Source organism: Rhinolophus ferrumequinum, chromosome 17 (genome assembly GCF_004115265.2).
Source record: "Rhinolophus ferrumequinum isolate MPI-CBG mRhiFer1 chromosome 17, mRhiFer1_v1.p, whole genome shotgun sequence".
Classification (NCBI taxonomy): domain Eukaryota; kingdom Metazoa; phylum Chordata; class Mammalia; order Chiroptera; family Rhinolophidae; genus Rhinolophus; species Rhinolophus ferrumequinum.
In genome coordinates, this window is record NC_046300.1 from 52,285,269 (window position 1) to 52,297,459 (window position 12,191).

Here is a 12,191-nt window from a genome sequence, read left to right on the forward strand (position 1 = left end):
GTCCAGAATACTTTTAACCTTCTACCAAATTATTTCAGTAAATGTTCTTCTACTCACTACAGATTTGGGAGGTGGAGTCAGCTTTCTCCTCACACCCTCATGCTGTTTCCCAAACACATCTACTCCAATCTTTGGTACAACCCTTGCTCCTCTGACAAACCTGCTTGCTGCTGTCACCAGCACCCAATCATCCCCCCTTGTTAGTTCAAGCTTTTGGAACTTGGTTCAATCTCTTTCTACTATAACTCTGGCCTGATCCAGCACTTATGAAGGGGAGCATCTTATAAACCTTGGATCCATGACCACCTTGTCTTTACTTACTTTTCCCCTACTCCACTTCAGACATCCACTTTATGTACCTGGGAACTTCTCTCCTGGAACACTACACAATTCTGAAATACTAAACTCAAGCATCCCAGTCTCTGACCACAGACTCCTACCTATCCAGCTTTCTCACTCATTGACTCCTACTACACATTTTTTCTCTTCGTTTTCATATCCCTGTTGTTTTCACTTCCTCCATTATTAAGCAGCTTCTGTTCTCTGGTGTAGCATTTCTATCATTCTCATGCCAATATCTTTAAAGTCTCTGTATTTCCAATCTAGCAACATTATCTACATCCACAACCAAACTGCTTAGACTGTTAGAGAAGATCTCACAAAGGCAGACCTTGGCATTACAACTGAAAATTCATGGTCTTCGGCTCAATCAGATCATCAGTAACACTATGCTATACTTCTGTATTTTCCTACACAGCTCTCTTTCCCATTTCCAAATAGCTAATTTAAACCTTCCTCTTTCTCCTCAAGTGTGCAAAGAACCAGGTCCTACCATTTCACAAATGGAAAAAAAACAATCAAAAGGATTTACTTTCAAATTTCCACTATTAAATACATAATTCACCTGTGTCTATACCTATCCATTCTTGCTTCCCTCTCATCCAACACGAGATAATCTTTCTACCTGGCTATGAATCCTCAGACTTGACTCTACTGATTAACCCCTCTCTTCGGAATCATCACTAATTCTTGTCTGTTTACTTCCCCCTGTCCTTAGCTCAATCAATATGAGTGAATGTATGAAAGAAAGAATATGAATAAATGACCAACCACCTATGATAAAGTACTGGGTACATGTTTGCATGCTAATTAAATTAATCTGCTTATTTAGTGGTGTAGTGATTTCACATAAGTATGAAAATAAACTGCGCTATATTCATACAGTAGAATACTAATACAGGCATAAAAAGAATAAATTAAATAAATAAATAAATAAATAAATAAATAAATAAATAAATAAATAAATAACATGGAACATGAATAGCACAGATACTATATCAACCAAAAAAAGGAAAACACTAAAGAGGATAATTCCTTTTACATGAAGTTTAAGAACCAGCAAAGCTAATTTATTACAGTAGAAGTCAGAATAGTGATTGCCGCTGGAGTTTACCAATTGGAAATGAACATGAATGAACCTTGTAGGGTGCAAGAAATTTTATGCATCTTTATTTAGGTGATGGTTATGTGAGTGTACACTTATGTAAAAAAATCATAAAATCTAAACTTAAAGTTAATGCACATTTTATACTTTATGTATGTTATCTCTCAATTAAAATAAATACTAGAACTCTTTCATTTTCTAGTTATTTTGTATATCTCACAGCTTCTAAGGTAATGTACCACATATAAGCACTGAATCATTTGATGTTTTCAAAGAGGAATGAAGCCCTTTTATTTTTTCCTAGAATATTAAAGTTCTGTAAGAAACCATAGATCTGGAGTCACTTTACAATTTATCACCATCTATTACATAACTATGCCTTTCGGCTACGCAGTCATTTTAATACAACATACTTTTATTCTATGAAAAACTAAGTAAAGGATTTACTACAGCATAGTTTTCATTGAAAAGATAATTTGTAACTTAATCAAATTGCTGCATCCTTCATTTCAAATATACAGTCCTAGGCAATTAGTTGTTGAACATATATCATTGCTTAAGCATATCTACATTTGCTTTGCTTTGCTTTTTTAAATTCTGGTATAAAACATATAACATTAAATTTACCAAATTAGCCATTTGTGAGTTTATAGTTCAGTAGTGTTAGGTATATTCACATTGTGCATCTGTTTTGCTTTCAGTAATAATGATTTACCTTTTTATTATCATCCAACACTGTGTTCATGCTCTCTATCCACAAAGTGTCAATGGGACCATCAAATATAACCCATTTCCGGTCAGGTGATTCTGATAAGGCAAATTCTCTAAAAGTGTTAGCCACAATACCATCAGTCCACTGAGGAGGAAAAATGGAAAAGTTGGAAAGCTTCCTCTATAAAACTACAAAGTGATAATATGAAAACACTTCAAATTTCTTGGTTTAATGTGCATTGTCAATAAGAGTTAAGAATGTTTACACTGTAGATTACCTCATGAGATACTGCGTCAAACTGTCCAAAAAGTTGGCCCATAGTAATGGATTTGGGGTTTACAGTCCTATAAATGACCTTTTCTTCCTCTCCATAGCCACGTTCATTCATAAGAGTTAGAGTATCAGCCAGCACATGCAGAACTTTTGTCTTAGCAGCAAAAGGCTCTCCTACTAACATAAAACTATTAAAGAAAAGAAATAATTATACAATAAGACTCTAAATCAAAGTAAGTTATTTGCCTATATGCTGGTATATAAAATTTTACCCTATGATGATTATTACATAGTTTTTGAAATTATATGAATTTTTCTCAGACATGAGGAAAATACATTTAACTTCTGAACTGATTGATCTCTAAATCAAATTCTCTACACCAATACTACAACCTACAAAAGAGAATTAAAAAATCTCCAAATGAAAATGAAAACTGAATAATTGTATATTCTTAACATTAAAAGAAATGACTTGGGTCCTTCTAAGGAGAGGAATGAGAAGGATTCTCTTTCCTCAAGTCTTCACTTGCTGTAGTAATTATTAGTGCTCTTAGCCAAATATTTCTGAATCTTTCTCCTGCACACAGGATTCCTTACCCTCTGGTGGAAATAATAGGTGACTAAGGAGTAATAAGTGGAAATGATGGGTGTTACTTCCTAGCAGGTGATAGCGAATTGCCAGAGAGGGAACTTACAGAGCTTTCTTTTCCCTCTAACAGAGCTTGGATGCACAATGTTGAGATGGTGGCTGCTCCAAAAGTCTGGGACACTGAGTAATTATGATAAGCAGAACCTCCCATGATGGATACAGCATGAATGAGAAATAAACCTTTGTTTTTTTAATCACTAAAATTTGGGTGTTGAGTGTTTCTACAGAATACCCTAGCCCATACTTACTGACAGAAATTGGTACCTAGAAGGAGGGAAGGTATTCTTGTTATAATAAAAAAAGACTAAAATATGTAGCTTTGGCTTATAGGCCAGGTCATGGGTGGTAAATTAACTGTTATTAGGGGTTCAAAGATTGGCAATTAATGTCATGCAATAATGAAACATTTGGTCAATTTATCCCTTGAAATGAACTGGAAGACAGATAATACACCCAATGAAATTGTAGTTTTAGGGGAAAAGAAAAAGTAAACAGAATATTATTAGTATATAATGACAAATGATGGCTGCATTTAACAAGAAACTACAAAAAAGAAATAAGCCCAGAAAAAAATAGGCAGTTTACAAGCAAGAATGAAAAAGAATAGAAAGAGTCCAGAAATTCAGGAACTTGCAGGACTGAAAGAGGCAATTTGTTCTTATCCCCTATTGGTAAAATATAAATTGAGAAAATCTTTGAAGAACAAAGATCTACTCAGCCTGGCATCAAAAATCAAATCAAGGGTTGGCCATTGCATCACTTTATTAAAACCTATAAAAGATTAATATGGTTTCCAATAATCTTTTCAGGAGGATAAAATACAGAGAGTGCCAAAAATGTATACACATTTTAAGAAAGGAAAAAACTGTATTAAAATTGTAATACTCAATATATACTGATAACAAAGGATGAATACAAGTCATGTGTATACATATTTTTGGCACCCCGGTAGTTCAGGAAAAATAGATTAAGAGTGTGGCCCTCTCAATTAAGCCTGATAGGTTCAAGGATTCTACAGGAAATTCAGAAATGACTTAATAAGGACAGTAGTTATGGCTACTGGTACATAGAGTTTCCTGGAATCAAATAGATAAAAAGCTTATTAAGTTTTTGAGAGCGTTTACTGACAAAGAAACCATCAGTCTAGGCTAAAACACATGTGCATGTTCAAGACTTAAAAATAATCATTGGGTATTATATGCATGAGGGTTGACTATACTAGTATTCCCTCTATTTTTGTATATGTTTGAAATTTTAAATAATACAAAGGTTGTTTTGTTTTTAAATCCTGCCTTTAAAATTATCATGATCTTTGAGACCTCAACTTTCTATAGGCAGAGCAGGCTGAAAACATTTCTCAACTCCAAGGACATTTTCTCTATTGTCCACTTCACATGTGATCAGGCAAGAAAATGGAGATGGAAGGACCTCTCAAAAGGTTGAACTGAGGTCCAAGGAGAACAGTTAACTGGAAAGCCCCTTCCAGGGAGCAAAATCAAGCAAAAGTGGATCCAGGTTTTATGGGGTTTTAAGGTTATACAATTGATATGGGAGGCTCTCTAAGGAAAAAAAACTATATATATGCAATTGTGAACACAAAATGTCCACAACCACTTTAATGACACCCTATATAATAAATTATGCATACAAAATGATTATGACTTCTTAGAGTGGCCCCTACAAGTGAGAGGTCTTGAAATTTTTGTTTTAAATTAAAGTTTATTGGAGTGACAATTGTTAGTAAAGTTACATAAATTTCAGGTGTACAATTCTGTAATAGAAAGGTCCTGAAGCTTAAACTCCATTAATTTCACTCTATCTCCAGAAATGGGGCCCCCACATGCCCATTTGGGTTTCACAGTTGCTACTGACCAGCGTTGGCTTCATTTCCTGTTTCACCGTATCTCCTATTTGTCTCCTTTAATCTGAAAAAGAGTGTTTTCTCCAATAGTCCTGTTCTGGTAAACCCACTACTACGTATAATACTGGGTATGTGGAGGGCACACAACTTTCCAGTCTGTAGGTGTCTGGATCAAGAAGAACAACTTCCAAATTTGATACACAAACTATCACGCATTACCTAGGTATCCTGAACTTTGAATCTGGTTCATCGATTGATTGGAACTTTTAGGTTGTCTCCTTGGAAGGGAAGAGTGTATTTTATGTGCATGAAGGAGAGTGCAGAACATATTTGATGACCAAAAGAGTAAATTGTGGTGGTCATTAGTGCTATATCACTGAATGAGCATTCTTTACCAATCCTTATGGGACATATAGCATGAGAAAGAAATAAAGCTTTGTTTTTGAGCCACTGCAATAGGGATTAGGGGTGGGGGCTATTTGCTCCCTGGCCTACCTAGCATACAAAGTTTGCTGATCTTTTGATACACAAATTATAGTTGTTTTAATAGTTTAATTTTAAAATAACCTCTAAAACTGGCAGACAGTGATAATCTATCATCTTACCCATGTCTAACAATCATCATTTCATATGTCTGAATCATTTTTTCAAGAAAAAATTTCACAGGCTGAAGACTGTGTACTTTGCAAGCTTCATGAGCACATTCCAAAAATTCCTAAAATAAGAGAAAAATAGAATGCATTTCTATAAAATGACATTATAAATCATGTCACGCACGTCTCATAAATGTAGACTTTTCATTTAGGAATAAGAAAATTGTATGTTCTTATGTTGATAAATTATTTCTTAAAGCTGTATTTTTTTTAATTAAAAGGAGAAACAAATAGAATTAAAATACTTTTAAATTATTCATATTCCCATTAGTTACTAAAGATTATAGCACCAAGCAGTGGATATATGCTACATGAAAACAACTGTCTTAATGGTGTTTTCCAGAATTTTACTTTTGGATAGGATATAGAAAGAGATGACAAACAACCCTTCACACTGTAGTAACTAGAAATAAACAGAGAAGCTAAAAAAAATTCACAAATATTTTAAAGATACCGGAGCACTGTGAATACAAATAAGTCTAAAGGAACTAAATTTCAGAAAGGGATGAGCCTTTCTTAAGTGAGTGCACATTAATAGCTAATTTTGCCCCTGGAAACATTTTCCAAGTGTGAACATAGATGGGCAATGGATGGGGCCTGCTACAGGCAGAGGGACTTTGCCGAAGTAGAAAGAAACCAACAGATATTTTAATGGGCATATGGGCTTGTGTGACAGATTTGAATTGGGAGGAGCTTCAGACACAAAGTTCTCCCCACTCCTATGCTTATGCTGAATGTGAGGTGATATGAGAAATCAAGGGCTTAACTAGAAGGTACAGAGAAAGAGATTTCCTTAGTCTTGGTATGCTGTAGAGGAGGGCCTTACAAATGCTGCTAGAGAAGAGCCTTATAACACAGTAGGACAATTCTCACTCTAAAGACATTTGAAACCAGACGTAAACTAAAGCTCAATAATGCTGCAACAAAACTCTGACTTAGGTCAATTCCTGATTGAACTGATCAGGAGCTCGATTTTGCTATCTGAGAAAGGAAAAGACATGGTTCTTCTGCAGGAAAATAATACCATATTATCCGCTACAATTATTTTATACACATTTTTAACATAAAAATCAAAATTTATAAGTCATAAGAAATAACTGATGATCAAGAGGGAAAAAAGTAAGTAAAACAAACTCACAGATGATCCACATGTCATAATTAGCAGTCAATAACATTAAGATAACTTACAAATGTACAAAAAAACCAGACAATATAACAGAAAATAAATAAAAAGATAAAGAATTTAAACAAAGAAATGGGATCACTTAATGAAACCAAATTGGACACACTAAATAAAACTAAAAAAACAAAAAGTACCGTCATGTGCCACCTAATGTTTTTTGGTCAATGACGGACCCCATATATGACAAGTGGTCCCATAAGATTATAATGGAGCTGAAAAATTCCTATCACCTAGTGACATCATAGCTTTCATAACATCATAGCACAACACATTACTCACATGTTTGTGGTGATGCTGAAGTAAACAAACCTACGGTGCTGCCAGTCATACAAAAGTATAGCACATACAATTATATACAGTACATAACACTTGATAATATTAATAAATGACTGTTACTGGTTTATATATTTACTCTACTATACTTTTGTCATTATTTTAGAGTGTACTCTTTCTAATTAACATAAAAAGTTTGCTGTAAAACAGTATGCTGTGTTACGCCCAGCAGTAGCCTCACACATCCCACATTTACCATGTCTCTTGATTGCATCATTTTCTCTTGTGCTTGATTTAACCTCAGGTTGTTTTATAAATTTAGTGTAGCCTAAGTGTACAGCATTTATAAAGTCTATAGTAGCGAACAGTAATGTCCTAGGAGTTCACATTCACACACCACTCACTCACTGACTCACCCAGAGCAACCTCCAGTCCTGCAAGCTCCTTAATGGTAAGTGCCCTATACAGGTGTACTGTTTTTTCATCTTTTATACTGTATTTTTACTGTACCTTTTCTATGTTTAGATACACAAATACTTACCCTTTTGGTATGATTGCCTACAGTATCCAGCACAGTAACATGCTGCACAGGTTTGTAGCCTAGTAGCAGTGTATACCATACAGCCTAGGTGGGTACTAGGCTGTACCATCTAGGTTTGTGTAAGTACACTCTATGATGTTCACACAATGATGAAATTACCTACTGATACATTTCTCAGAATGTATCCCCATTGTTAAACAGTGCATGACTGTATATGCAATTAGAATTCATTCCATAGGCTTATCAGAAGCTGGATAAAGCTAACCAAAGGATCGTTAATCTTAAAGACAGGTCAATAAAAAGTATCCAAATTAAAGCATAGATAATAAAACAATTTTTTAAAAGCAAAAACAAAGTGTAGGAGACAAGTAAGATAATATAAAATGATCTATCATACATGTAATTGGAGTCCCAAGAGAATGGAGGAGAAAATAGGGCAGAAGAAATAATTTAAAAGACAATTTAAATTATCTGAGAATTTTCTGAAGACATCAATCCACAGATTCAAGAAGTGCAGCAAATCCCAATCAGGATAAGTATAAAACAGACAACACTAGGCACATAATCAAACAAGGAGAGAAATATAAAAAACAGCCAAAGGGGAAAAACACATTATAGTCAAGGAAACATAAATAAGAAAAATTCCTGACTTCTAAACATAACAATAAAAGCCAGGAGTTAATGGAATGACATTTTTTAAATGATGAGGGGGGGGGGCATGTGGGCAAACCTCCGCCAATCTAGATTTCTATACCTAGTGGCATTATTCTTCAAAAATGAAAGCTAAAGACATTTTCAAACAAACAAAAGCTGAGAGAATTTGTTTCCAGAAGACCCATGCACGTAAGAAATACTGAAAAATGTTCTTTACATTGTAGGGAAAAGATCACAGATGAAAGCACATATCTGCTGGAGAGAATTAAAAAACACTAGAAAGGGTAAATATAAAAGACTATTTTTATAAAAAATGCTAATACTTAAAGCCAAAAATAATGTATTGTGGAGTTTATAACATATGTAGAAGTAAAATACATGACAATAATAGTACAATGGGCAGGGGTGAGTGAATAATGGAATTATCCCATTTAAAGTCCTTATATTGTTTCTGAAATGGTAGAATACAAAATTAAGGTAAATCGTAGTAAGTCAAGATTTAATCTGTGAAGTAACCACTGAGGTAAAACTAAAAAACCAACAGAGAAGACTAATGGAGTAATAAACACTACCTGAAACCCAAAAGAAGTTAGTAAAGGCAAAACAAAGGAATACAGTACAAATTAAAAAGCAAAATGGTATAGTTTTTTTTTTTTACAGCTCTTCTTGGCTGAGCTGTAGGCGCACTGAGCTATTCTGGTAGCACACCCTCCAGCACTAACTCCTAGTAGTATTTTTCAAATTGGAATCTATGGATCCATGAATCTATTGCTATATTCATGGGAGTACAAGAGTTCTCCAAGAGAATGTTAAGATTTTGTATTTGTATTTTAAAAAATCATATTAGCATATCCTGAATCATCTTGACAGTCACCTGTGGTATAATACAAAAATATATATGGTCTTTGACCTCTGTTTCTGAAACGAAGATCCTTAAACCCTTGGAATTCTGGAGTGATAGGAGTATCTTTTGTTATTCATAATGAGCTCTTTTTAATCACATCGTGCTCCAAGGTACAGAACTCAGGCAGACGTTAATCGATTACACAGAACAAAGACTATTCAAAGACTAGAGATTCTATTATGACTATTCCTATAGTTAAGCCCATGGCACATAAAATATACGTTGTGCTTTATAACAGTTAAAAAACAAACGTACCCCTGTTCTTCTTACATCTTACAAAGTTAAACTTACCATTGTTCTTCTTTCCTCCCTTTCCTCCATACAAATAAATATTCCACAGAAACAGAAAATATGTATAAACCCCAGTCTGGAGGATGGAGGGGTCTCTCGTCCACTAGCAACTAGAGACCACCATTCTGCCTATGGGGTGGTGGCCTTTGTTTTCTTACTCTCTGCTAAATAAACTTACTTCTACTTTAAACTCTATACCACCTCATGTTTGAATTCTTTCCTATGTGAAGCCAAGAACCCTCTTTTCCTGTAACACTTCCATACCTACATAATCCCTAACATTGATAATTGTCAGAGATGTTTTGCAGGATCAGCCCAGGATGTTTTGCAGGCCCAGAGGGTTGAACCGGCTGAAACTGCCTGAGGCCAGGCAAAGCAGTTTGGAGGACTCTCTAATGACCTGCTCACGAACTTTTCTCATTATACACTCATTATAATACTAAACTCTCCTCCTGGGGCAGGGATTTTCCGCCATTTTTGAACACACGATACATGTATGTTTTCTAATTGCTCACGTGCAGGAATGTCCCCACCTATCGGTGCTATGAGGAAGCTCACCTTAATGTTTATGCATAATATCCCTGAAAAAAGAGGAATCCAATCCTTTGTTCAGGGACACGCACTGCTTTGGGAAATGCACCCCAGCATGTTCTTGCTTGCTGGCTTCCTTCTCATAAAATCATCTCAGAGCTGTCTTTTGGCTGGCAACTACTGAGTAACTGGAACTGGTTCTGTCCAGTAACAGTTTATGCATGCTGAACTCAAAAGAATCTTCACTGTACATTTTACCATAGAAATTGCCATAATGTAACAATTTCGTTTTAGTCACACATGATCTATCTCATTAAATTGAGATTGTTTTGTTTGTAATTAATTTTAATTTTGATTTTGATTTTATATTATATAACAGCTATAAATAGCAGGCATTTATTCTTATGTGTATACATAAGTAGGCCTCATTATAATGTTTGTACTTTAAATGGAATTGGAAACACACATGGTTTGTTTCCTTTAAAGTTTGAGAAACAAATTCTTGTGTTAACTATGTTTTACCACATTTAGTTTACCATCTTTTCTGCCTGCTGTTCACAATAGTGCTATAGTACTCATAGTGGTAAGTATTATAAATCACAAGATAGGAAATAAAATATTTATTATCTTACAACATTATCTTTGACTTGAATCTTGTTAACCCTGGTATCATATAACAGGAAGTACTAAAATGTACTCATTTTCATTAACTAAGATGGCCAAAATAGAGGTTTATCCTCCAAACAGAATGATTTCATTTGACTCATGTAATAAAACTTTGTAAACTATTCATCAGATAAATTTATTTATAGAATAAGTCATTCACAAGTTTACTTACATGATAGTCAGCTTCAGGAAGTTTAATACCAGGAAATAAGTCACTAGTTATTCCATTAAATAAAGGTATATCATGTGATAGAAACTTTGGTTCATTTACATCTTTAATTGATCGAAGAAGCTAAAATCATCCAAAAAGTGCAATGTAAGTTAATTGCCAGTATTTACTTTTTTCCACCCTCCACGCCGAAAGTCAAAGTTTCTTTTACATTGCTCCATGGAATCCCCACACTAAAAAGCCGACATCATGCTCATCAAGCCAAAAGGTCCTCTTATTCTATAAAGTATAATGAATAACACAACCCCCAAAACTATCATTTCAACCCCATAGAAAAAGGCTCAAAGCAACAACTCTCTTATTCACCTATTTATAGTTCCTAATCAACCTTGCTAAAAAAAAAAAATTATCTTTTCTACTGAAGCTTTCGCAAGTATGTATTTAATACTTACAAGTATATCTTCATTTTCATTTGGAAATTTTAGTTTTAGGTTTCCAGCAGCCACTAAAACTGCTTTAACTGCTCGCATTCCATAGTCATAATGAAACTGTGACGAGAGCTGCTCTGAGCAAAGCCTATAGGTCATTACTATCTTCACAGACAGAGGTTTTGCATTCAGAAATCCATAAGAGTAGAGGGAGATTTCTGCTATGAGGGCATAGTTTGGAACCATCATAGCCACTGTTCTAAAAAGAACCTGAAGTATATAATAAATGAAACATATTATTTACATAAAGGAAACCATTTTTAAAGCTGAGCATAAGCACCCAAAGATAATGTGTTGATATTCAAGTTTATTCCCCCAGTGCCGCACCTTTCATCAACTCTGTAATGTTTTCAGGAGCACTTTAATAATTTTATGTACTTTAACATTTTTTAAATGTCTAAAAAAGTTTTTGAAGGTTTACCTTACAGAAAATGGAAAAGGTAAAGGGGAGATTACAAATACATGTGAGAAAATTATACCATTTTGAGTGGATTTTGCTGTTACTTTTGATTAACAAATTTACACTCTTAGAAAAAAATTACCTTAAGATTGTCCGGCAATTCAGAACGTCCTGCATAACCAGGATTCATGGTAATAGCTACAAAACAGTTTGGATTGAGTTTAAGTTCTGTCCCTTCAAAAATAAACACTTCCAACTTTTGTTGAATGGCTCTCTGAATACAAAGGATCTGTTGAGCTACTACTGACAACACTTCCAACTCAATTCGATTAAATTCATCAAAGCAAGCCCAAGCACCAGAAGAAGCCAATCCTTTAAAAAACTAAGGACAAGAAAAAGGGAGATGATTTTTCTTAGGAAAAGGCATCATTTATTAAAACAAATATTTAACATTTTAAGTCAAAAGTGAAAGTTAAGCTTAATAAAAGCCCAAGGATAA

General features: G+C 34.4%; 1 protein-coding gene across 1 annotated transcript in view; it reads right to left on the reverse strand.

The window, feature by feature from the left end:
* Window positions 1-12,191, reverse strand: part of DNAH12 (dynein axonemal heavy chain 12) — a 190,131-nt gene that overhangs the window by 101,844 nt on the left and 76,096 nt on the right. Inside the window, exons 27-32 of the mRNA XM_033131749.1 lie at window positions 11,835-12,074; window positions 11,257-11,502; window positions 10,808-10,927; window positions 5,545-5,654; window positions 2,434-2,617; window positions 2,160-2,300 (exon numbers count right to left, since the gene is read on the reverse strand). Of these exons, the coding sequence (XP_032987640.1) occupies window positions 2,160-2,300; window positions 2,434-2,617; window positions 5,545-5,654; window positions 10,808-10,927; window positions 11,257-11,502; window positions 11,835-12,074 (1,041 nt within the window). The remainder of the gene's footprint in view (window positions 1-2,159; window positions 2,301-2,433; window positions 2,618-5,544; window positions 5,655-10,807; window positions 10,928-11,256; window positions 11,503-11,834; window positions 12,075-12,191) is intronic.